The sequence below is a fragment of the Pimephales promelas genome, chromosome 7, assembly GCF_988280905.1.
Source record: "Pimephales promelas chromosome 7, fPimPro1.hap1.1, whole genome shotgun sequence".
Lineage (NCBI taxonomy): Eukaryota > Metazoa > Chordata > Actinopteri > Cypriniformes > Leuciscidae > Pimephales > Pimephales promelas.
In genome coordinates this window covers 21,157,124-21,184,671 of record NC_142775.1, presented here as the reverse complement: position 1 = coordinate 21,184,671, position 27,548 = coordinate 21,157,124, and the positions used below count along the sequence as shown (strand labels likewise).

General features: G+C 36.2%; 1 protein-coding gene and 1 long non-coding RNA gene across 10 annotated transcripts; one reads left to right on the top strand and one right to left on the bottom strand.

The window, feature by feature from the left end:
• Window positions 1–423: 423 nt before the first annotated feature.
• Window positions 424–20,189, top strand: mcf2lb (mcf.2 cell line derived transforming sequence-like b). Of its 9 annotated transcripts, none has more exons than XM_089133212.1 (30): window positions 424–666; window positions 5,029–5,112; window positions 7,855–7,969; window positions 8,046–8,136; window positions 8,302–8,415; window positions 8,527–8,643; window positions 9,289–9,438; window positions 9,541–9,665; window positions 10,362–10,476; window positions 10,587–10,706; window positions 10,847–11,038; window positions 11,301–11,492; window positions 11,699–11,843; window positions 11,920–11,984; window positions 13,409–13,488; window positions 13,599–13,665; window positions 13,943–14,058; window positions 14,225–14,294; window positions 14,433–14,525; window positions 15,823–15,915; window positions 16,175–16,300; window positions 16,410–16,631; window positions 17,297–17,389; window positions 17,483–17,561; window positions 17,663–17,720; window positions 17,794–17,915; window positions 18,032–18,097; window positions 18,366–18,461; window positions 19,018–19,139; window positions 19,211–20,189. In XM_089133212.1, the coding sequence occupies exons 1-30, from the start codon at window positions 585–587 to the stop codon at window positions 19,286–19,288; spliced, it is 3,288 nt and encodes a 1,095-aa protein (XP_088989338.1). In that variant the 5' UTR covers window positions 424–584; the 3' UTR covers window positions 19,289–20,189. The 9 variants fall into 9 exon arrangements, with proteins under 9 accessions (XP_088989338.1, XP_088989339.1, XP_088989336.1 ...); XM_089133213.1 differs by lacking the exon at window positions 424–666 and adding an exon at window positions 3,936–4,066 and having other exon boundaries at window positions 17,815–17,915; XM_089133210.1 differs by lacking the exon at window positions 424–666 and adding an exon at window positions 3,937–4,066 and having other exon boundaries at window positions 18,372–18,461.
• A 2,144-nt stretch (window positions 20,190–22,333) lies between these two features.
• Window positions 22,334–24,436, bottom strand: LOC148978335 (uncharacterized). The gene is made up of 2 exons (XR_016169287.1): window positions 22,629–24,436; window positions 22,334–22,487 (listed from the first exon to the last, which is right to left on the bottom strand). It is a non-coding gene; the product is annotated as an uncharacterized LOC148978335 (long non-coding RNA).
• Window positions 24,437–27,548: the final 3,112 nt, after the last annotated feature.

Here is a 27,548-nt window from a genome sequence, read left to right as displayed (position 1 = left end):
TTACATCTGGAAGACGTATTTTAAAGAGTGTTTGCTCATCTGTCTATAGGACGTCTCCTGTCAGATGTCAAATAGACGTTTAGAAGATGTCAGTTTAACATGCATTCTAAATCATTACATCTTAAAGATATCTTCTAAACGTCTATTTGACATCTGACAGGAGACGTCCTATAGACATATTGCAGATGAGCAAATACTCTTTTTCTTCTTAACCTTTATTTAACTAGGAAAGTCACATTGAGGTTAAAACCTCTTTTACAAAGTGGTTTAAATACGTCTTCCAGATGTAATCAAATAGACTTGTGCTATCTGGGTTGTGGTGTGCTGTAATAGCAGAAATGGTACAAGAGATGGCGCCAAAGTCCAAACAGCAGCATGTAATGCCATTCTGTGGGTGAGCATGCGTGTGAGGTTTCCACTGGTTATATTCATAGCCTGTCTGACTGTGTATGTGTCATCAGAGAGCCCCTTCCCCCGTCTCTCTCTGTGATGCTGATGCTGAATTGCCCATCACTGAAGGACAGAGGGTGATATTCTTCTCATAACGTCCACTCTATCCGTCCTCCTTCCATCTGGAGTGAAGGATGGCGATGATCTGGATGGAGACAGAGAAGGCAGTCGTGCATGAGCTACAGCGCAGATTGAGCAATGTCTCTCACAGCATTGGTAAGAACTGTAGCCTAAATGAGTATGCATATGAAATGCCTCTACACACTGAGTGGCTAATTAATTCCTTTGGTAATGTTTTTAAGTGGTAAGAATTAGGCCTGCTCACTTTTGGAATATTACAGCAGAACTGTTTACATCATAATTTTATCTGGGGCGACAAATTTTGTATCACTTCATGGTCGAAGTATTGGCCAAATCATAGCTGAGTTCATATTTGAAACAACAACACTCTTTCTTGTGTGATAATTAAAATATTTATCCTGACCTGTGAAACAATAGTTTATTAAATATATATATATATATATATATATATATTTTAATGGAACAGTTTATTGAAACTTTAGACTATATTAATGAAAACCTTTACTTACATGTTGTGTTTTGTTTTGTATTTGATATACATCAAGCTTTTATGGCCCACACAGTGAGAATATGGAGCCTATACAGTCGAGGAGAAAAAAAACACCTATTTATTAAATTTTTTTCAAAAGCGCAAAACTGAGCAAAAATATCCAACTGTGCATTCGTTGTTATTTTAATGGCCTAAAAGTATGAAATTCTGATCGCTTGTTATGTAAATCAATGAGATTTTTGTATATATCTTTGTATATTTTTAACAAAAAATGTTTTTGATTAAATATAAAAATATATAAATAATCAAGTAGGCCTAAATATAAGTTACTTCAGTCCATTAATGTTCATCTTGAAATGTTGGCATTAAAAAAAAAAATTATTATGCTTACATTATAAGAATGTAAGATTTAATTTTTAAGATGATACTAGAAGGCCTTTTACTTGCCAAAAAAGTATGTACTATTAATCTGAGGGCAGAGGGCACATAGAAAAATTGTATTCAACAGGTTTTTCAGCAAAGTTTTGATCATTTTAGAGGCCATAGAAATCAATGTATCAAATATGAAAGAGTAGTGATTCAGAACATATTCAGAAGCCCAATGCTGGAAGAGAATTCCAAAAACTGTTCTGTGAGATTCTTGCTGGGGGTGACTTGACCAAAGTGTGTGTGTGTGTGTGTGTGTGTGTGTGTGTGTGTGTGTGTGTGTGTGTGTGTGTGTGTGTGTGTGTGTGTGTGTGTGTGCGTGTGTGTGTGTGTGTGTGTGTGTGTGTTTGGCAGAGTTACTGCTGAGTACAAAAACAGATACCATAAAAACAGTTTTCCACAGTAACAGCACGGCTTGCTGCAGTAGTTAGTACACTACACAGGCTTTAGGTATGTATGTTGTTTAATTTTGGTGTTCTGAATATGAGTTCAGCTGAGGCTTTAACAATTGCAGTCAACTGTTTGAGTTTACTATGTACTGTAGTATCATACAACATAGCTAAAAGAACACTGTGAGGTCTGGTATCAGACAGCAATAAGGGAAAGTTATGCTGAGGAAATCCAGGAAAAGGGATCCCAAACAAGGCAGTGGTTGTGAAGAGCTTCCTATGGTCCCGCTGGCACAAGGGCAGAGTGAGTGAAAGCATGCTAACATTGGCAAAAATTCATCACTTTTTATATGTTCAAAATGTCTTTAGATGATTGTACAGAACATTACCTTTCAGAATATTAAATGTTTAAAAATATTGCTTGCCAATGCTGTATTTAATTGATCAACAATATCTGTTTTCTATTTTAATATATTTTTAATAATATTTATCATAAAAGTAATCCTTTCTTTAAAAAGAAAATCTAACTGAACCTAAACTTTTGAACATTTTTCACTTGAAACTTTTTGGGGTCAAAAAAGTCAAATTTATTGAATTATTGTAGTTTTATTTATTACAAATGATATTAAAAAATGAGTTTGTGTAAAACCTTATGATCATGTTCTCCAGTATGATTTGAGAAGAGCATCTTGAGCTTCAAGATTATCTAACTATCTGGACAAAGAGTTCACTTAATCAGTGTCAAAAATTTGCCAATTTGAAAGTAATCTATAGAAATAGTGCCAAATCTTAGACTTTAGCCTTTTTTTTTTCTTTTACATTTTTCATAATTCTACAACTTTGTTTATGTACAGGTTTCAATTAAGATTTAAAATATTTCAAAACAGCCTCTGATTTTTGGACCCCATTTGGTATGTACTCCCTGGCTATGTTTCGTGTTTTGTTAATTGGACTTTTAGTTTGCATTTTACCCTGTTTCTGTTCCTGTTTCCTGTGTTCCATTTTTGTAGTCCTTTTTTTCTTGTTGATTAGTTCTGTGATCATATCCAGGTGTGCCCTGTTTGCCTATTAACCCTCTAGTATTTAAACCCCTGTGTTTCTTGTGTTCCTTGTCGAGACTTGACTTACACAGATGTATGTTTGGTGCTGCTCATTGGGTTCCCTGGTTCCCTGGTTCCACTACACTATCTCACGACCAATTCGTACGAATTCGTACGAGTGATTAAAAAGTGGCTAATTCGTTCTAATTCATACGACCTCACTCGTATGAATTCGTACGATTTGACCAAACCCACGTGATGGGTAGATTTAGGGGCGGGGTCAGGGGTAGGTCATTCGTACGAATTCATACGAATTGGCCAATTCGTAAAATATGTACGATTTAGCAAAAACATACTTATTCATACGAGTGAGGTCTGTATTGGAGCAACATTTTTGCCCTAAGAGACTCCTAAGGAAAGTGTGTATTTACAGTTGTATGTGTCTGAAAGAGAGAGGTTTACCAGTGCTAGATTGATTTACCAAACTTAAAAGACTGTTTTCTACTTTTAAATGTTATCTGTTGGTTTGTACTGAATAACTTGGTTTGAATTCAGTTTTTTATCTTTCCCTCCTCAGCAAGATCAGATGGCACTCTGAGATTCCTCTTATTCTGTTGAGAAACCAACCAAACACAGACACACACAGGGTCTCATTCATCCACCAATCTGATGGGGGAAGGGGCTCCTGGGGTGGGGCAGGAGATTTTTTGGGGGGTGATTGTGCCGACATAAACTGACATAGAGAGAGTGTAAACAATGGACGTACAGTGCTTTACACTCAGTGATCCATCACTGTTATCAGTTTTAAAAATGTTGCAGGTGAAAGGAACTTGTGTATGTGTGTCAGGAGACCAGTTAATTCCAGGAAGTCTGGAAATGAGAGAGAGAGAGAGAGAGAGAGAGAGAGAGAGAGAGAGAGAGAGAGAGAGAGAGAGAGAGAGAGAGAGAGAGAGAGAGAGAGAGAGAGAGAGAGAGAGAGAGAGAGAGAGAGACAGGAAGTCATTAGCTGGTGCACCTGTCTCAGGTAGCTCATTCTGAGAGAGCTGCTTATGGTTACAAGACGGCCGAGGATTTGGTGAGACATAGAGAAACAGGGATGGATCTACAGAACAGAGGGAAATCTGTGTGCATTCCTCTAGCCGAGGTTGAGAAATATTACCATTTTTCCAGATGTTGCCACTGGCTACAAAGTAAGGCCTTATCATTTTATTTGATCTTATTTAAAATGTAAAGTTATTTAAACATATTTCATACAATTATTTGATTTGTTAATTTGTTATTTACTCTATTTGCACTATTGTTATTTTACTTTATTATAAATTACAAATTTGGCAATGCAGTTTTTGTCATACAAATAAAGCTCACTAAATATAGTTGATTAGAACTGAGAGAAGAGGGAGAACAGGCGAGTACTACCATAAAAGCTCATTTGAAATGTGAATGTGTGTGAATATCCTAAGGGGGTAAATCTGACTCCAATGGGACAACACACTCTTATTTTAGAAGAACAAAAGAATGCAACGGATATATTCTCCCTCTTTTCAGTCCTCTTCTGTCCTTTTCTTTTTTAGTACCGCTTATAATATTTGATTGCCATGTAGGTTTAAAAAATGTATTTCTTAATCCTGCAGTCAAAAAAAAAAAAAAAGAAAAAAAAAAGAAAAAGAAAAACATTGAAGCCATGATATAAGATGGTGTGACATTCATGAGATGGTGTGGACATTCAGCTTATTAGTTGTACATACTTTGAGGGACTATATCCAGAGGTGGTTTTGGTTGAGATAGATAGGAAATCACCTACTCTTTTATTTCTAAACATGTCTCTGAGCTGCCATTGACCAGAGCATGGGAATTGCTTTGGGCAAGATTCACATCCCTCAGATGGTAATATACACCAGACACAATACATTCAAGACACCTGTGGTTAAGTTCATCTTATCATCAAAAACAACAAGATAAGTGTTTTGTTTTTTTTATTCTGTTATGTGCTATTGTGCAAATAAGACACTGCAAATTTGATTTAAAGGGTAATACTGCAGGATTGTCTTGCCCTGGTTACAGGGAGAACTGGAACGCTCCTGTTATAATGAACAGTGCTGTCAGCGTCGACTGTAGAAGTGAATGTTAGTGTGTCTCTGTGTGTTTGTTACAGATGAGATCATGCAGAAGGAGTCCAGCCCTCTCTTCGCTGCTGACATCGTAACTGAGCTCAAGAGACAGTTTTCATTCCTGCCAGGTAAATACTCTTTATATTTGCATTTCTTTCTTTATCCATGGAACTGAAACATTATCCGGGACCAACTGTTAGGGAAATAGAAAAACAAATGAAATCTATTTGGATCTCTCACTAAAAAAAAGTCATATTTTAAGAGTTTCAAATCAGATCTCAACAAGGTCTCAACGATTGCCAACATACTAAAATCTGGAGTCTGAGATTTCAATAAAACATTTCTTATCAAATTACTCCAAGAAGTTACGCCATCCACGTTTTTATTTTAGGAGGAATTTTACTCATATAACACATTTCTAGTATATTGCAATAGAAACACTTTCCTTTATCTCAATGAGGGTAATCATTTTTTTTTATTACATAAAATGTATTGCAGTATTAAAGAATTCTTTAATTAGAGCACACAAAACTGTATTTGAATGCGTAACATTACGTTAGGGCACATGTGCGTATGCATAGATTTGTTAGTCAAAATTCACTTCCCATAATTTCCTGCTTCTCTCTGTAATGGGTGGTTGGATAATTTCTTTAAAGGGATACTCCACCGTCTTTTCATATTAAACTATGTTATTCCCTTAACTAAGACGAGCTGATACTGTACATACCTCCTATTGTCTCAGTGTGTGCACTCAATCGCTGTGGCGCGCGAGACACTTTGATAGCACTTAACTAGCCCAGTTCATTCAATATGGGCCAAGCAGAGAAGTGACCAAACACCTCCACATTTTCCCTATTTAAATACAGTTACATGAGTAATGTAACTTGACCTAGGATGGTGACACAAAATAAAACGTTGCGCTTTTTTAAGCGTGTAAAATGGATAACTATAATGTAGTGCGGAATACCACAGCAAGTGCTCGGGAGCACTTCGACTTGGCGCATTTTTATCTATGGACTCGGCGCAATAATATCATCACTCTGGATTGAGAGTGAGAGGGGGGAGAGGACTTCTCACGAGTAATGACAATACTGCGCCGAGTCGAAGTGCTCCCAAGCACTTGTTGTGGTATTCCGCCATATAATATAGTTATCCATTTTACACGCTTAGAAAAGCGCAACGTTTTATTTTGTGTCACCATCCTAGGTCGAGTTACACTACTTGTGTAACTGTATTTAAACAGGGAAAACGTGGAGGTGTTTGGTCGCTTCTCTGCTTGGCCCATATTGAATGAACTGGGCTAGTTAAGTGCTATCAAAGTGTCTCTCGCGCCAGAGCGATTGATCTTAGTTAAGGGAATAACATAGGGAATAACACAATTTAATATGGAAAAAACGGTGGAGTATCTCTTTAAACTGAATGTGTTTCTCTATAAAGCATGTAAAAAAACAATGTAGAGGAAAATATATACTTTGGTCTTTAGAAACACTTCTGTGAACTGCAGGCATGTACATACACTGATGTAATCTGAATATGTGTTGCTTTTGCTGACAGGTTGTTACCGTTAAACTGAACTGAGTAAGTGATGCTTGCACAATCTCTGTCCTGTTGTCATGGAGACAGGGAGAAGAAGGCATGACTTGCCAAATTTATATTTTTGTCACATTGGGAACTTTACCCAGTCTCTCTCTTTCTCTCTCTCACTTTTTCCATTCCATCACCAATGTCTTCTCTCTGTCTTACCACCGATGTTGACATTTTTGAATTTCGCTTTATGCATAGTTTATATCCTGAGGGAATACTGACAACACTTCTGTGTCTTGTATCTCTTCATATATATATTTTTTTTTATGATTATATTTATTAATGATATTTGGTGAGTAGAGGATGAGTCAATATATTAGACCAATTACTTTTCAATCATTTTTCAATCTTTTGAATCACTGTAAAATGGGCAAAACAATCCCTTGTGGGAACGGGAACTATGATTTTAATGAGACTCGGCCTCTTTTGACAATATATTAACAAATAGATTATGACAAACAATATGACAATTTAGTAATAATATACTGTATTCATTCTTTTATTTAAAAAAAAAAAAATCCTAAAAAAATGTATCATGGTTTCCAGAAAAATAGCATTGGTAATAATAAGAAATGTTTCTTGAGCAGCAAATCAGCATAATTCTAATAATTTCTAAAGGATCATGTGACACTGAATAATAAAATATAATATAATATAATCAACCAAATCCTTGGTGAGCATTCAGTAACATAGAAAAATATATATTTCCGACCCCAAACTTTTGAACAGAAGTGTACATGCAAAATACCACTCATAACACCTTAGTAACTACATAGCAACAGCCTAGTTACCTCCGATAACAAGCTAGCATCATTATGGTTTTGCACATGCAAGTGGTTTGGTTTGTATAGTTAAGGTTCAGGGATGGTACACTATTCTATTCTTTCTTTTTCTTGTACAATTTTGATTGGTTTTGTGGCACAGTCTTGTCAGTCAGTGCGGTCGGGTTAAAATGTGTTTTTAAAACCAAAATGCTTGACGCTAACTGCCAAACAGATTATAAGAACACTAACAGGCCGATCTGGTATTATGTCACAGTTTGGCTGTTGCTCAAAAGCAGCAGCACACAATATGAAAACTGTGACAGAGCATACAGGTGGTGTTGAGCAGGTTTTTCATTGGTTTGTCTGTGTGCTAATTTAAGATCTTTGCTGCATGCCAACACAGACAAATGGACAGCACGGTTAAGGATTTTATTTCCCCCTGCTGTTTGCCTGTGTAAAAGATTATAGGAGCAAGACTTTTCTCTTTGATTCTTCATACTTCTGTCTATCTGTCTATTTTAGGGGGGAGAGGACAGGATGGAAGCCCTATCATTATCTTCCCAGAATTCCCTTCGTTTAGTGAAATTGGAGACCAAGAGTTTCGTAATGTTCTTACCTACTTGACAAGTATTCCCAGGTAAATTGACACATTAACACACATTTGAACATGATACATACTGACGCAGTAACACATGTGCATGTGTCTCCATCAGTCTGAGTGCAGCAGGTGTGGGCTTTATCGTAGTGATCGATAGGCGTCGAGATCGATGGGCGTGTTTAAGGGCAACATTACTGCGGATCTCAGTAAGTCTAACAGTACTTGTGGCTTCTGAATCGCTCCTATATAAACACACATAAATATTGTCTTTAATAATATTTATTATAATATATTTTAAAATATCTTTGTTTTATGTATAATTTATTATGTATAATATGAATTTGAGTGCTTTCTTGTGTGTTTGTGTGTAGGGCTGGTTTCCCGCTAATCTTCGGCTTGTTCTGGTGCTGAGACCCAGTGCTATCCTGCAGCGAACGTTATCTGATATGTTCTTCAAACTCCACAGAGATGACTTTAAAGTACCGGTATGCAACCTGAATGTGTGTTGTTGTTGTTATGTTTTATACAGGCCACATCTGTTTGTGTGTTTGTGTGTGTCATGTCTTTGTAAATAATGAAGCCTGTGTGTATTGAAGGTCATCATGCTAAGCTCAGTGGCTGATCTGCACTCTTATATTGAGCGGAATCAATTGACACAAGACCTGGGTGGCTCTCAATACTACTGCCACAAGACCTGGATTTCTCATCGTACTGTAAGAACAAATGCACTTCTTGAAGTTGTACTTTATATTTTTTATACTGACAGTGTGGATACAGCATCATGTGAATTCAAATTGTTTATCAATTCACTTGTAGAAGTGCATAATTTGCGGTCAGCCATGATTAATTTATTTCATAAGTGACATTGCCCAATAATCTTTTTTTATTCATAATATTAATAATTCACGGCTTTTCACGTGATGGCAACATTGCGGCCTTAACGAGACGACCTGCTTTATCTAGTGTAAAGATGCGCTAGCTTTAATGTAATTACAGCAAAAATATTGTAGAAAAAAATAACTCACACACAAGACACTTTCAAACCAAACAGAAAGTTGGTCAACATGGTGAATTCACATGGACATGGATTTAAAGCTGTTGTGAAGTCTGTGTTGGGAAAAAGTGGATTCCTTTTGAAATGACTGGATTTTTATGCTGAACAATCTTAAAACATCTTTCATTGGGCTATTGATAAAACTTTAATATGATTGAAACATATATAAAAGTCATTATGTGTAATGTTTGCAATTGGAGAAAATCATTAAATGCACATTAAAAACCTATGCGTGCATAAACGAAATCAGGCTACACTAGTGATATACATCATACGTGAAATTATGAATTCTTTGTGCCGGTAGGATCTTGAAGGCTTCGCTGCATTACTGAAGAGGATGGCTCAGAGACTGCAAATGTTCGGCAGAGAGCTGGCAGAAACAGAGCTGCCTAACAACCACCTAACAGCCGGCAATCTGCTCAATGCACACACCAGCAGAAAAGACAGTTTGAAAGTATATATACAAAAAAAGCATTCAGTATGTTCAGTATGTGCCACCTCACACATTCATTTGGTTTTTACAAAATTATTCTTTGCTTCACTTTTTTCTCTTTAGGAAGAGATGGCAGAAGCTCTCAGCCAAGGACGTAAACTCTTGGAGAACATCAGGGAACCGGTCCGCAGAGATCCGGACAGCAGTCTAAACCCTGATCAGCTTGAGAATCTTGCTACCGTGCACAGGTTAATCTCAGACTCTTTCTTGGTAGATCCTAAGATCCTAAGAAATATAAAATCCTAAGAAATATATATATATATATATATATATATATATATATATATATATATATATATATATATACTACATGCATTTAATTTAATTTATTATACATACTATATGACAATTCTAAAATAACACTGTAATGTCATTTATGCTGTCCAACTATCTATTGAGGTCCTAAAGCATGAGATAACAATGAGATACAAGCGCGAAGTCATGTGAATCACTCTGCCAATGTGATATCCATCCATTAATTTTATGAATGGGTCAAAACATTAAACAAAACGAATTTATTTTGAACTGACTTTAATGTTTTCTTAAATATTTTCAGTATTTTTTTATTAGTTTAAAAATAAATTATATAGATTTAATAAATTATTATTTTAGTTTGAGTTATATCACTATTTTAACTTAAACATATTTAGGCATTTTCAGCAACATTTTTCATTAAATATTTATATTTAATTTAATTTCAGTTTTAGTTCAAATACCGACGACAATTTTTAATTGTTTTAGTTAGCATTTACAATAGTACATGTGATATTTGTTTTGTTTAATGTACAGGATGCACTTTCAATTACTTACTCATTCAAATTTCATCATTCATATATCCCCCTATCTTTCTCTCTCTCTCTCTCTTGTTCCCTGCTAACTTGCAGGCTATTATCCCAGTTGAATGAGAGTTCTACTGCATTTGATGAGTTCTGGATTCAGCATCAAAATAAACTGGAGCTATGTTTTAAACTTTGCCAGTTTGAGCACAGCTTTCAACAGGTCTTGCTTTTTAAAATACACTCATATTTTACAGTGTATTATTATCACTGAATAACATTAGCATTTACTAATAATATTTGTACTCTGTTTTATTTGCTATGGTCTTGTAGTTGCAAACAGAGCTGGAGAAGGCAACAGAAATGATGAATGCCTTCTCAGATATTGGAATAAGCCTGGCCCAAACAGAACACCTCCTTCAAGAATTGACCAATCACGAAAGGAAAGTCTGTGTGAGTCTCCGCCATCTGAATAATCTTATTGTGTTATCATGCATCCACAGACATATATGCATGAATGTGTCAGTCTAATTGATATGAAAGCTTTCAATAACCCTTGTGATGAATAACTCCTCTTTAACCAATTTCTGCAGGAAGTGCTGGACAGCGTAAGATCTCTGGTTGCCGAGGGCCAAGGGTTGATTGACAGCTCTCAGAATGTTGATGACAGTGTTGCAGTAAAATGCAGTGAGCTACAGAAAGCGACAGAGAATCTCATCCAAGAGCTAAAAGAGAAGAAGACCATGCTGACACAGGCTATAGAGCTACACAAAAGACTTGACACGGTGATTTTGACGGATAATTTTAATATATATATAATATACATTTTTCAGTCACCAGCTTGGTTTAACCATTACCTTACACCAGCCATAAAGCTTTTAAGACAGAACTAGTTTAGAGACCTGGAGTGATGGTGCATAAAGTCTTTACCTTCACTCAGCTACATGCAGATTCTCTACACACACGCACATACATGTAACCACACTTTCAAACTGTATATGCAAATCTGTTTCCACCACGTTCTCTTCTGTACTTTTTCTCTTGCAGGTGTGTAAATGGTGTGATGATGGGATTTACATGCTAGCATCACAGCCACTTGACAAGTGCCAGTCACAGGAGGGGGCGGAGTCAGCACTGTCAGAGCTGGAGTATTACCTGGAGACAGCCAATGAGAAACAGCAGTGGGAGATCAGCACAGTTTGGCTGGAATATGAGAGCATATTGAACAATGAGCTCAGGGTGAGGCAATATGAATTCATAACTATACATGCAACTCACTTATAATTAAAATTCGATTCAGTTTAATTTGCAGTCAATAGCACAAAATGAAATGGAAAAAAAATCATTGTTAGTTTTTGTTTAGAAATAAAAATATAAGAAGTAAAGAAAATAAAGACATCTTTTTTATATTGTGATACTGTATTACATAATGTGCAATGATACAGGAGCAGGTGAAGCGTGCATTTGAGAAGAGAGCCTCTCTACTGGAGATGTTTGAGAGGAGGAGGGTTAGCTTGAAAAAACTAGCAGCCAAACAAACACGCCCTGTCCAGCCTGTGGCCCCTCGACCAGAGTCACTCTCATCTCCTGGTATCTATCTGTCTGTCTGTCTGTAACTTTTTTTAAGTGCAAAATGGAGGCAATTGATGTATTTTCTCTCTTTCAGCTCACAGAGATCACGAGAACATCTGTATTAGCGAGGACTCAGACAGCAGTGTGTCCTATAAGCAAGTATGTATAATTAATCTACAATGCCCATAGTGTATTTTCCTCCCTTTTCAATCATTTTACAGTTTTTCTCAATCGCTTTGGCATATTTTTCGAAACAGTCTTAACATTCTCTAAACTGTTAGTTCAATTTTCACAACTGTTTGCTGGAACATCAGAACATAGTAACTCGCCCAATGCGTTTAATACATGCTTCAAAATGTAGGTATTGTGTCAGTAAATTGGCCAATCCCACCAAAATAAAAATATGTTTTTGTCATCACATGGGTCAAAATGTTTAGATGCTTATTCGCCATGGAAATATTTGTTATATACAAATTGTGTTTGTTTTTTCTACTTTTGTGTTGACAATTTGTTGATAATTTGTTGATTTTCTACAGACTACCATACAAGATTGTCAGTTGAGTTTATAGCTTCATATTGCTCTTCCATGGCAAGCAACTGTGAATTTTCAGTTTATGTGGAACACATTTATATACACGTGTATAAATAGAAAAATAAATGTACTGTGTGAATACAAATGTATTTATGCAGTACTGTTTTAGCTGCTGCTGTTTAGGATTGTGACTTGTGATGTTCTTATATGTTCAAAAATAGAAGTGATTTTGCTTGGCAAACTTCATATATATGCTTCCAAATTTGATTGGTTGTTTAGTAAGATTGTCATTACAATATGTCAGGCTATTTTCTAGTTTAACAGACAATACAAACATTCCATGTCAGATATTTATGGAATATACATATACTGTAGATGTATGATATATAGATATGAAGAGTTCAGATACAAAAGCCTCTAAGTGTCATTTGAAAATTTCTTCTAAAATGATTATTTTTTATCAAGCTTGTATATTTAAGTTCAGTAATTTCACTTAAATGGCAATGAAGATTACCTATTAATTGTCATTTAAGTGAAATTACTGAACTTAAATATACAAGCTTGATAAAAATGGTCATTTTAGAAGAAAATTTCAAATGGCATTTAGAGGCTTTTGCATCTGAACTCTTCATTTATTGATTTCGATAACCAAATGCATAATTTTGCATGTGATGGCTCACATGATGAAATAATGTTTAGAAGTTGTGAAGAGTTTGACAATTTCACTGAGAATTTTACCACAACTCAACAGTTTTGGTAAACAAGCCATGTGCATTTAATCATTGCGCAAATTGTAGACTATTGTACATTTTTACTTGCATTAATTTGCCAAATTTAAATCAATAAGAAATTCAAATCTAATGTGAACAAGAAACGAATTGTTCAAAGATCTGAATTTATTGTTTTGAGAGAACAAAAGTTCTCATTCTAGAATTGAGCCAAAGCGATTGAGAAAAACTGTAAATAACTCTCTTAGCAAATGCTATAAACCTCTCTTTCTATGTAAGTTAAGTGCTTTGACTTTTACTCAGTGATAATCCTCTCTATGTAGGTAAGCTTTGATCAGGTTGACAGGAGCAGTCGCAATGCTTCTGTATCTGAGGAGGAGGAAACGCTGGCTGTGCTGCGCAGGTCAGTCCAGGGTCAAAGGGGAAAGAGGGAAACACATATCCCTTACTAGACCATCAGCACCCCTCTACAGTCTAATCCTCATTGTCTGTGTGTTCTGTGTTTGTTCACAGGCATGTTATGAATGAGTTACTGGAAACAGAGAGAGCATATGTGGAAGAGCTTTTGTGTGTTTTGCAGGTGAGTGAATCTGTCAGTGCTTTCATAAATAAAATTAATCTTCTCATCAAGGAACTATGACGTATATTATGTGGGAGGATATATTCCTGAAATGTTGGTAAAGTGGCCTTATCCTGTTTTAGCCGTTTTAGCCCCATGAAGTCCTCTTGGATCTGGGAGGTAGATTATCGTTGTGAAAGTTGAAGCAGGTCTACAGCAAATGCTTTATTATAGTGCCATGAAAATCCTGTTTTCTGTGATATGTCCCCATTAAATGTGTCGTGTGTGTGTGCTGTAGGGATATGCTTCTGAGATGGACAACCCCTCCATGGCTCCTCTCATCCCTGCAGCCCTGCAGAACAAGAAGGATGTGTTATTTGGGAACATGCAGGAGATTTATAATTTCCACAAAAGGTGAGCACCATCTAGTGGAGTGGATAAACAGCGTTCAAATGTAAAGGATTATTTGGAGAATAGTCTTATTAATTTTAGCGAATTATTTGTTTGTGGATATCACTGATTAAATGAATAAATCACAGCTCAAATAAAGGTTTCACAATTAATTTTAAATTCCTTTCAGAATATTCCTCAAAGAGCTGGAGACTTACACTGACTGTCCTGAGCTTGTGGGCAGCTGCTTTTTAGACTGGGTGAGTTTTTTTATAACTAGCAAGAAAAAAAAGCATTTTTTGAAGTATGAAGTAAAAGGAGGAACTTAAAAATGAAGAACTTTTAGGAGTTTATTTTTCTCAGTGATGCTCAGATGTTTGGTCAATGTGGTTGTTTAGATGAGGGAGCTGCAGATTTATGAGAAATACTGTCACAACAAGCCTCGTTCTGAGAGCCTCTGGAGGCAGTGCTCAGACTGTGCCTTCTTCCAGGTATGTTGTTACGATCTTCTCCCGGTCTAGGGTTGGGAAAGGGTAACAAACTTCAATTAAAAAAAAAAAAAAACGTAAACGTGGAGGGTTCCCTTCAGCCCTCTCAAACTTGAGTCAACAGTTGCAAAAAGTAAAATGATTTAATGTATTTAAACAAAGAAAATGGAAGTTTTCAATCTTCAGGAGAAGGTCAGAGCAAAACAACACACAAAAAAGGAAACTTACTAGCAGGAGAACTATATAACCTAACCAGGTAAAAGTAAATAAACAAAATGGTCTTCCCACTCCCCGAATAACCAAAAACAGGAGTTAATGTTTCATTTTTTAAAAAAAAGACTCAATCTCCTTTTTGTTTTCCAACAAAGAAGTTGATATATAATACAGATACATACCTAATTTAATTTAATTACCATAAAAAAGATTTAAAAAGATGGGAAAAAACAACAAAAAAAAATGTGTGGAAAAAAAGAGAGATTGCTTTAACACACAAGCACACCAAAAACAAGATCAACTGCACTACACCAGGGCAATGCACCAGTTTCACACTCTGTTACAGCAACACACAAGTCTGGTGCAGGGGAGAAGTGAACTTCCCCAAGCACTGTTTGCTCTGCTCTCCTAACTCTGTGACTTTCCTTACGAGCCTCAGGTGTGGCTAATTAACTGCAAGGCAATCAGAGTGAGAGACTGACAGATCATATAACAATAACAACAGTATTTAATTAACTAAAATACATTTAAAAAAAAAAAAACACTTTTTACATAATACATCCTCAGGATGTAACAGTACACATACATATTTAAAACTGCATACTACTTCTTCTACTACATACTATATTTGGTATGTAGTGTTTATATACATATAAAATGTTCTGTTTGCATGTAATATTTGGATGACCTACTACTACATTTGCCTAAAGGTTTACTATATACCACAAACCAATGTTCTACACTTGACCTTCCATATTCAGGGTGACAAATAACCTGGGAGTAACAATGATTTTTAATATCATCTTATTCGTTATTTGATTGCTTTACCAAAATAGATTTTTACAAAAATTTATTAAAACACAAAATTGACACAGTTTAAAAATGTATCTGTGAATACTGAAGATTGTTTTCCATTTTATATTATTTTTTATTAGTAGGTAACATAACCCAGTATGCAGTACTCTAGTATTCTTTCCCAAATTAACACACACTCTCAGACACACATACTCACTTAACACATTATATTGATGATATCAGGCCCTCTCTGAGAAAGAAAGCCGTTTACCACATTGTGTTTGTGCATCAGGAGTGTCAGAAGAAACTAGAACACAAGCTGGGGCTGGACTCATACTTACTAAAGCCTGTGCAGAGGATCACTAAATACCAGCTCCTGCTGAAGGTATGTATACATGTGTGTGTGTGTGTGTGTGTGTGTGTGTAGATGTAATAACTGAAGGGTTTGTTAAATAGTAAGAACTGCATCTTAAAGTCAGCGTGAATTAAAAATTCACTCTATATCCTAAATGCATGTTGTTGATCTTATTCTGAACGATTCCTCCTTGATTTAATTTTTAAAAAAAAGAAAAAAGAAAAGAACTGTCAATAATTCCATTTCAGGAGTCATAGAAACCAGAATTTCTCTTTGAAATGTGTTTTAGGAGATGATTAAGTACAGCAAAGGCTGCGAGGGCTCAGTGGAGCTGCAGACAGCTCTTTCCTCCATACTAGGGATCCTGAAGGCTGTAAATGACTCAATGCATCTCATTGCCATCACAGGATATGAGGTAAAAGCCATGCACGTGCATTCTCTTACTCTCCGTTAATATTCTTTAATGTTTTCTGTCACTCCTATTTATTTCACATCTGCAAGCAATATTTATTGATTCCATGCAGGGTAACCTTGGAGACCTGGGTCGCCTGCTGATGCAGGGGTCGTTCAGTGTGTGGGCGGAGCATAAGAAAGGTCATGTGAAGGTGATAGAGTTGGCTAGGTTTAAGCCCATGCAGAGACACCTGTTCCTGCACGAGAAAGCCCTGCTCTTCTGCAAGAAACGAGAGGAGAGCGGAGAGGGATACGAGAAAGCCCCCTCATATAGCTTCAAACAGGAGCTTAGTGTGAGTATAATAACATAGAGTGTAATAATGCTTAGCTACGGGCGTTATAAAATGATGATGAGCTCATATTGGTTAGTCAGATATCTTCTGTTATGTTCAATTAACCATAGCATTTGAAAGATCTGACTTTTTTTCTAAAATAGCAGATGAAGAGTTCAGATGCAAAAGCCTCTAAATGCCATTTGAAATTTTCTTCTAGAATGATCATTTTTATCAAACTTGTATATTTAAGTTCAGTAATTTCACTTAAATGGCAATTCATAGGTAATCTTCATTGTCATTTAAGTGAAATTACTGAACTTAAATATATAAGCTTGATAAAAATGATCATTTTAGAAGAAAATTTCAAATGGCACTTAGAGGCTTTTGCATCTGAACTCTTCAGATATATTTTATTGATCATTAGAATTGTATTGGCCATACTAAATTGCTTTTATTTATTTATTTTTTTATAAATGCAAGAAGCATTTTTTATAACATGCACAAACTCAAATATTTAAACATTTTTGTTAATTTTTTGTTAATTTTTTTGGAGCCTAGTGCTTTTTATATAATTCAATTTGTTAATATGAATATACCTAATATGCATGTTTAAATTAGTTTTGTCACATTTTTTTTTCATACTTCAATAGCCTATTTAACCTGATGGTCTCTGTTTTCATTAGATGGCTGCTATTGGAATAACAGAACATGCTAAAGGGGACAGCAAGAAGTTTGAGATCTGGTCCAGTTCAAGGGATGAGGTCTACACAGTACAGGTGAGCACAAGAGTGTTGTGTCTTAGTTCATATTCCTATTAAAAAGATTAGTCATCAGGCGTGTTGTTATTGTCTGGTATATGTTATCCTTAGGCCGTGTCTGAGGAGGTTAAGACTATCTGGGTGACAGAAATCCGGAAACTTCTAACAGGACAGTTGGAGGCCTGCAAAGGTATTGGTCTGGTTTTATGTTTGTTTGGAAAGAAATATGTGATGCGTTCAGATGACCGATTTAACACAAAGATGCATTAAATGCATGCTCTTGTTATGTAGAGGCAAGTCAACAGAGGGGACCTGATCAGTTCACCTCAGATACCAGCTCAACTAACAGGTACAACTACACACGATCACATTTACACATTTTTTATTGGAGCTAATTTTAAAACATGAAATTACATTTTAAGACTGGTGAAAAATGAATGCAGTAACCTCAGGAGTGGAGGAGTGGAGAAACAGAAGACAGAAGAGGAAAGAGGCAAAGAATTTGAGAACATTTTAGAACCTGGAACAACACAGAGAGTCAAAGGTGAGTGAAAAAATTTAACTCTATCACATGCATACATACATCATGTCATTAGAGACTTTTCATTCTTGTTTGAACTACTTTTTAAACTTCTTTCTGTTTCTTTTGCTGGTTTACAGGGTCGTCATTCAGCTTTGAGACAAAACCAAAACGACAGGATATCCGAAGTGACCCTACACCTCTAGGTGACCTATTTTAGCAGACTGAAAACATGAAAGTCCACATGTTCTCGAAATCTTCTCTTCAGGGGATTTTAAAAATAAAAATAGAAATGGCTGATGCTAAAACCAGCTAATTCATTGCCACCAAGCTCTCTAAAGATTAAAGACAGAAAATGAGCAGTTCATTCCAGCTCATAACTCTATCGAGTGTACTTCAGTTCAGGCAATGTGCCATCTGTACTGTATCTACGAAGATACAGGGATGCCATCTGATCGGTTATTTTCCTCCCAGAAACAGGGCCACACCCTAACTTGGGCGGAGTCAGGTGGTTCAGTACATCAAGCCTGTTTCAGAATCGTAGGAGAGGTACACATACTGAGTACACATGTATGTGCACACTCATGCATACTCCACTGAGGTCTTACTAGGGTAGCATGTTCTTGTAGGTTGTATGTGTGTCTCATCTGATGCTTTCTGAGTGGTTCTGACCACGTCTTCGTCTATACAAGATTATTTCGGGGTTAAGCTCTATCGACAGCATCGGTTACACAAACAAATTAGTCCCTCGGTTACATAGGATTCACATTGCATAGGATTTCAAAGCAGAAATGTGCAGCACATGGTTTTGTCAAAGCGCTTTTGTGAATTGTTCTGTATTACAAATGTGTTATTTGTGGACAAATTGTCCTTTTTTTATGCTGTTGATAGACATTAACATGTATTGAACCCAGAACATACCACTGACTCACACTCACGCATGCTCTGAGTGGTTTTGAAAATGTTCACTGGTCTCTCCCGTCTATCACGTCACGATGAGACTATAATGGGACTTTGCTGTCATCTCTACATGGCCCTCATTTATGTGCTCACTTGCAACACAAACTCTGTTCCCCATCCTTTTAAAATTTATTTATTTCCTCCCACTTTCTTCTGATTGTCTCAGGTTGGTCTAAAGGATCTCTTTCGCTGGATGCCTCTGTGGAGCATGATGGATACTTTAGTGCAGAGGAGCACATGACCTCTGACCCCGAGGAGGAGAAGGAAGAAAAACCGGTGCATGACCATGTCTGTTTTTTATTGTTAGACTTAAAGCAAAAGGGTGTCATGTTTTATGCATTTCCTCATCTTTATTTCAGTGTGAAGATGAGCTGCAGTCTATGAGGATAGAGGAAGAGATTCCGTTTTCTGAAGAGACTAAGGACCCTGAGGAATGAGAGTTGAATGGGAATATGTCCGTTATGCCATCAATGTACAGCATATACACTGTGTCATGCATAACTCTGGAAAAGAGGTAAATGAGACATATAAAACATTAACTTGGATGTTTTAAATACTCTTAAAAATAAAGGTTCATGGGTGAACCACGTGGTTTAGATTATCCAGAGGAAGCTGTCTATTAGCATTCCCAGTCATTTAAATGTCATTGTGATGACAAGTGCTTTTTATGAGAATACACAGCTAATTTTAAATAGTTGTCAATGGAGGAAAATGCTTTTTAGAACCATACATCTACCAGCAGGGGTGATAGTAACCAGCCAAAAACCAAAAGGTTAGTCCCAAAAATAGGTTATCAGCCTCCACATGGACCTTTTTTTATTATTTAATTATAAGAAACCATCTTTAAACCATAATATAAATACCTATAATGTAACATTGCAAAGAAATGTATACATTGAAAATTAACTCTTGTTCTCTTTACTCAGAGTTATTTGCAAAGACCCATTGAAGAAGCTTTATTTTTAAGAGTGTAGTCTTTGAATTCACCAAAATAATGCATTTCGCAGACACCTTATAGTCTTATAGTATGTTGTGATACATGTTTCATATCCCTTAAAACTTAGTAGTAATTTGTGCCACAGTAATTGTGTCTATAATGGGATATGACATGTCTGTTGTCAAGTCCTGTAATCTCTAATGTGAATCCATGTGACAGCTGTTATATCATTGTGTCTAGGAAACTAGGACCTTCTGTACATGTAAAACAAGCATATCATATATGCAGATGTTGTTTCTCAAAGTGACTGTGATCACCCTGTGCCATTTGTATGTAAAATGTTTAAAAATCAAAATTGTTTTGTATATACATTTAAAAATAAAATCATAGTTGACTAATGACTTTTGCCTATTTTGATCGAAATTATCACGATTATGAATTTAGCTAACATTCTATAATAATATGTAACAATCATTAATATTTGTAATATATGTTTCTACTGTAACTTGTAATATTTGTAACTTTTGGCACTCTAGCGGTTAATTAACAGAACTGCATGCGTTTTGAGGAAGAAAATGGTAGACTCTGAGCTACTACTCTCTGTTTATGTAAATGACGAATCAGGTAGCCTACTGGACTACTCCTTAGCAGTGCCGACTCAAACCAGTCTGAATAGTCCGAATAAACTTATTATGGGTGTACCGTAGTGATTTGGGATAATGCAAAAACACAGTTTGAAATAAATTCATGATATTCTCACGTATTATATAATTTTTGAACACACACACAAAAAAATATACGGACTGCTGCTCAAATATATAATATAAACTATATAAACTAGCGCGTCCTCGCTCTTTGAGAACAATATTGGGCAGTGAGCGTTCTCTTCCGACGCGAAGAGATCTACCTCTGCTCTGCCGAATATTCGCCACAGCTTCTGGACTGTTTGAGCGTGCATGGACCATTCCCCCCCGGGAGGATGAGGTTCCTGGAAAGTCTGTCTGAGCCGTGTTCAGATGGCCCGGCACGCGTCAACTAGCTCGCTGCATCCTGCGGTGGGTATTTTTATTTTTATTTTTATTTTTTTCCTGCGGTGGATATCCAACCCGGCCCACATCCAAGTGTGACGTCAGAAGCCACGCCCATCCACGTGTGACGTCAGAAGCCACGCCCATCCATGTGTGACGTCGGAAGCCTCGCCCATGTCCAAAGACGGCACGTGACTCAATTTGATGTGATTCGTGACGTGTACACATGCTCAAAATGCCGCTGCTTCCTGTCGGAATATGTTTATGGTTGTTATCATAGTAGATTTATAATAAAGATGAGGTTATTTGTGTAGAGATGTGGCACTACAGATTATTGGTGCAGTTAAATTGTGACGCTTTGGCAGGCTTGGAATCGTCTAAATCACAAGCACTCCCTTAACAGCTGTATTAGACAATACGTTTGCATTGCTCACTGGTTTTGTAAGTTAATGACAAGTAAACAATGTACCTTAAAACGATATTTTTGTATTTCTCTTGTATTTCTGTTACAAATGGTAATCAATAATCATGGTTTTGCTATAATAAACATATAAGGGAGCATCTATACTTAAACTAAAATGAGTTTTTATCTCTTTCTTAATTATATGGGATCCAAACTGCACTTATAGTTATCCCTTCTAAAAAATAATTAAAAAAAACTTTTTTAAACATTTCTTTCTATGTGGTTATAGAAATATTGCATTTTTACAAATTAAGAATTCACCTGTTAATGCCTGTTATAGCAAATTACTTTGAAATGGCAGAATGGAATTTATGTAAACCTTAAATCATATACTAATATATAATCTACTCATTAGTCATTATAAGCAAAGTGAGATATTTCATGCCTTTATGTGTTATAAATTTGATGATTACGGCATATAGCTATGTTGAATTACCGAAATAAATGAACTTTTGCACAATATTATAATACATAAAAAAACAGTTAATCTCTCGCTTCCTCTTCTGTACAGGTTTTATGAGTTTAACATATCAAAATATCATCATAGTTCAAAATATCTTGGTCACAAATGATTTTTTTAATGTAATATTTTGTGTTAATACATCAAGTTTACACATATGGTTAAAAAATGACCCATTTATGCAAGTGTGATAACTTTTTGTTAAAATAACCAATGTCAGTTGTTCAGAGCAAATCCCTGCAAAATCGGAGGCTGCAGCTTTAGGACCCCGGTTACAGGACCCAATTGTTCTAGTTTGTACGTACATTTCGAAAGACATTTAATCTCAGGAGTATTTTTATAAAATGTGTTTTTTTATTCAAAATGCATCAGAGACATTTACAAAAATGTAAATTTATACAAAACAAATTAAAAATGTATATCAATCTTATTCAACTGAAAAGTGGTGTGAGCCCTAGTTTCTTGAATTATGCTGTATATTGATTAACCTACTCAAGTTTAACTAATTTGCTCATTATCAGATAAAATAACGATGGAATCAGCACATGCAGTCACTAAATGATATGGCCAGAATATCAGAAGGCAAAACTCGAGAATGATTCAAGCATGAATTTATTTATATATACATATGTATTTATTTATATTATACGAAAGAACAAAATTATTTATGTTAGATAAATAGATAAATTATAAAAGCACCAAAAAGATCCCCCGTTTTCCACCAGTTGCTGCAGGAATGGCTTCAACTCTGAGAGAGAGAGAGACAGAGAGAGAGATACAAATGAGTTTAACATGTTCAAATATATATTTCAGATTTAACACTAAACAGTTATGAAATGTTGGAGTTGTAGAGAGAGAGAAAGTCAAATTGAATATTCATGTTACTGACATCTAATTCCAGAGTCCAAATGTGTAAATGTAAAAGTAACAGCCAACAATTGAATGGTCTCCTTTCTTTCCTCAATTGTTTGTCAATTTGTCAGTTAAAATCTTCCACTTCACTGAAATAGTTATCAGAGAACAGTCACAGTTGTGTTACTGTAACAGAATTATCAGTAACAAAAGGGTGCACGGGGCATTGTGCAAAAATAATGAATAATCTACTCTGACCTGCAATGATAATCCAGAAAGGAAGACCTGCTCAGCCTCCTGTGAGGAGATATCCCAGCCAGGAGACAGACAGGGCATTTATGATTGCCTATGGAAAAAGTAAATATAAATGTACAATAATATATCTCATATTCTTTTTCAAGTAGAATAAGATTTACAGGATGTAACGTCACACATAAACACTAAAATAATATATTTTTATATTTACCCTTAATCCAAATAAAAACATGAAATTGGTGAAATAATAATAATAGTATAGTAGACATAACAAAAGTTTCAGTTGAGAGTACTGATACTAAATACACCAAGAGACATCACAGGGGAGTTAAATGACCAATATGCAAGTTGAAGATAATTCATAGCTCTAAAACAACATCAAACCTTATTGATTCGAATGACGTCGATATTTTGACAATTTATTTCTAGACTATTTATTTAGTCGTTTGCGTTATTCGCCTCTGCCATAACGACCTATTGGTTTTCATTAAACCGAGAAAATGGAATTTTGTTTTATTTACGATCACTGAGAAATGTTCTATTATTTAAAATGCAAAAAACAAAAAAAAAAACACAAAAAAAAACAACAAAACTTTTATTATTTTCAAGGTGAAAATGATTCATTTGCATGGATCCACGCCGAAGAAAATGTCTAAATGTCACGTTTTTAATGAAGCAGGCTAATGAGTAAAATGTCTATTTTTCCGGCGTCCCCCCAGCTCCTCGTTTAAGCAAAAGGTACGCTAAAAACAACGTATTACATCGATGTTAAACCACGTTAACCGTGTTAACCATAACCTTTTAAATACTCGACCTAGCTCCATTGCTTAGCAATGAGAAGAAACTCCTGTAACTTCAGTGCCCAACCCGTATCACGACAAGACGTGAAATAATCACGTTGGTCCACTTTGGAAAACGTGTAGATGTCACGGTTAGTTTAAACTCACAACCATAAATAGGGCTTTACTGCCCTCTTGTGTCAAATTATATTTCTATATTTATTTTTCCAACAAATAAAACCAAACCCGGAATAAAAGCCCATCCAATACACCCTTTAACATGACCAAAATGCTTAATTAATTTTCAGAGTTGACTCATTCTCCTCTATGCTGCGGGCGTTCTGATCTACGATCGCATCTCGCGATCATTCATTCAACTATTTTAAAAAGGCAGGATAAAGCACCAATCCACACTTTTTATTAGTCAAATTCATTTAAAAAAATGTAAACTCAAGTATAGAATATAAGTAGACAAAAATACTGTTGCTAATGAGAAGACAGACAAGACTGCTGCAGGTTATGTGTAATTTTATGGGTATTTTTTTATTGAGAGTTGTGTTATTGCAGTAAGATCTTTAAGTTTTTGTGATAGTTATGTGTGTTAATGTTAGATCAGATGTTCTTGGTTCATTTACTGCCTAATGTATAAATGTGTCTCTCACCGTCATGGAGAGAGATGTGTAAGGCAATAGCGCCTTGCCTAAGTAGTTTGTATGTGTTCTATAATAATAGAGGAAAAGTCAATTTTTTTCTTATTTGTTAATTCAAAAATTTCTCCACCTGTGGGAGGGAGCACTCTGGGTACCCCTTTCGTTTTATTTTTGGGCGAAAAATAAACTTTCTCCAATCTTCTTAAAACTCTGGATTCTGATAGAGGGCCATGAGACTTAAACCTGAGTGCAAAAATGGAGGCTCTAGACCCTTCCAGAGCTGAGATATTGAAACTCAAAATTTCGACCCGAAAAAAAAAACGACAGTGTTACCCCTTACGTTTTTTTAAGTTTTTGGGCGAAAAATCAAGTTTCTCCAATCTTCTCAAAACTCTGGATTATGATAGAGGGCCGCGAGACTTTGACCTGAGCGCAAAAATGGAGGCTCTAGACCCTTCCAGAGCTGAGATATCGAAACTCAAAATTTCGACCCGAAAAAAAAACGACAGTGTTACCCCTTACGTTTTTTTCAGTTTTCGGGCGAAAAATCAAGTTTCTCCAATCTTCTCAAAACTCTGGATTATGATAGAGGGCCGCGAGACTTTCACCTGAGCGCAAAAATGGAGGCTCTAGACCCTTCCAGAGCTGAGATATCGAAACTCAAAATTTCGACCCGAAAAAAAAAAGACAGTGTTACCCCTTACGTTTTTTTCAGTTTTCGGGCGAAAAATCAAGTTTCTCCAATCTTCTCAAAACTCTGGATTATGATAGAGGGCCGCGAGACTTTGACCTGAGCGCAAAAATTGAGGCTCTAGACCCTTCCAAAGCTGAAATATCGAAACTCAAAATTTCGACCCGAAAAAAAAACGACAGTGTTACCCCTTACGTTTTTTTCAGTTTTCGGGCGAAAAATCAAGTTTCTCCAATCTTCTCAAAACTCTGGATTATGATAGAGGGCCGCGAGACTTTGACCTGAGCGCAAAAATGGAGGCTCTAGACCCTTCCAGAGCTGAGATATCGAAACTCAAAATTTCGACCCGAAAAAAAAAAAACGACAGTGTTACCCCTTACGTTTTTTTCAGTTTTCGGGCGAAAAATCAAGTTTCTCCAATCTTCTCAAAACTCTGGATTATGATAGAGGGCCGCGAGACTTTGACCTGAGAGCAAAAATGGAGGCTCTAGACCCTTCCAGAGCTGAGATATCGAAACTCAAAATTTCGACCCGAAAAAAAAACGACAGTGTTACCCCTTACGTTTTTTTCAGTTTTCGGGCGAAAAATCAAGTTTCTCCAATCTTCTCAAAACTCTGGATTCTGATAGAGGGCCGCGAGACTTTGACCTGAGCGCAAAAATTGAGGCTCTAGACCCTTCCAGAGCTGAGATATCGAAACTCTAAATTTCGACCCGAAAAAAAAACGACAGTGTTACCCCTTACGTTTTTTTCAGTTTTTCGGGCGAAAAATCAAGTTTCTCCAATCTTCTCAAAACTCTGGATTATGATAGAGGGCCGCGAGACTTTGACCTGAGCGCAAAAATGGAGGCTCTAGACCCTTCCAGAGCTGAGATATCGAAACTCAAAATTTCGACCCGAAAAAAAAACGACAGTGTTACCCCTTACGTTTTTTTCAGTTTTCGGGCGAAAAATCAAGTTTCTCCAATCTTCTCAAAACTCTGGATTATGATAGAGGGCCGCAAGACTTTGACCTGAGCGCAAAAATGGAGGCTCTAGACCCTTCCAGAGCTGAGATATCGAAACTCAAAATTTCGACCCGAAAAAAAAACGACAGTGTTACCACTTACGTTTTTTTTTTTTCAGTTTTCGGGCGAAAAATCAAGTTTCTCCAATCTTCTCAAAACTCTGGATTATGATAGAGGGCTGCAAAACTTTGACCTGAGCGCAAAAATGGAGGCTCTAGACCCTTCCAGAGCTGAGATATCGAAACTCAAAATTTCGACCCGAAAAAAAAACGACAGTGTTACCCCTTACGTTTTTTTCAGTTTTCGGGCGAAAAATCAAGTTTCTCCAATCTTCTCAAAACTCTATATTATGATAGAGGGCCATGAGACTTAAACCTGAGTGCAAAAATGTAGGCTCTAGACCCTTCCAGAGCTGAGATATCGAAACTCAAAATTTCGACCCGAAAAAAAAAACGACAGTGGTACCCCTTTCATTTTTTTTTTTCGGGCGAAAAATTAAGTTTCTCCAATCTTCTCAAAACTCTGGATTCTAATAGAGGGCCATGAGACTTAAACCTGATTGCAAAAATGGAGGCTCTAGACCCTTCCAGAGCTGAGATATCGAAACTCAAAATTTCAACCCGAAAAAAAAACCGACAGTGGTACGCCTTTCGTTTTTTTTTTTTCGGGCGAAAAATAAAGTTTCTCCAATCTTCTCAAAACTCTGGATTCTAATAGAGGGCCATGAGACTTAAACCTGAGTGCAAAAATGGAGGCTCTAGACCCTTCCAGAGATAAGATATTGAAACTCAAAATTTCGACCCGAAAAAAAAAAACCACAGTGGTACCCCTTTCGTTTTTTTTTTCGGGCGAAAAATAAAGTTTCTCCAATCTTCTCAAAACTCTGGATTCTAATAGAGGGCCATGAGACTTAAACCTGAGTGCAAAAATGGAGGCTCTAGACCCTTCCAGAGATAAGATATTGAAACTCAAAATTTCGACCCGAAAAAAAAAAACCACAGTGGTACCCCTTTCGTTTTTTTTTTCGGGCGAAAAATCAAGTTTCTCCAATCTTCTCAAAACTCTGGATTATGATAGAGGGCCGCAAGACTTTGACCTGAGCGCAAAAATGGAGGCTCTAGACCCTTCCAGAGCTGAGATATCGAAACTCAAAATTTCGACCCGAAAAAAAAACGACAGTGTTACCACTTACGTTTTTTTTTTTTCAGTTTTCGGGCGAAAAATCAAGTTTCTCCAATCTTCTCAAAACTCTGGATTATGATAGAGGGCTGCAAAACTTTGACCTGAGCGCAAAAATGGAGGCTCTAGACCCTTCCAGAGCTGAGATATCGAAACTCAAAATTTCGACCCGAAAAAAAAACGACAGTGTTACCCCTTACGTTTTTTTCAGTTTTCGGGCGAAAAATCAAGTTTCTCCAATCTTCTCAAAACTCTATATTATGATAGAGGGCCATGAGACTTAAACCTGAGTGCAAAAATGTAGGCTCTAGACCCTTCCAGAGCTGAGATATCGAAACTCAAAATTTCGACCCGAAAAAAAAAACGACAGTGGTACCCCTTTCATTTTTTTTTTTC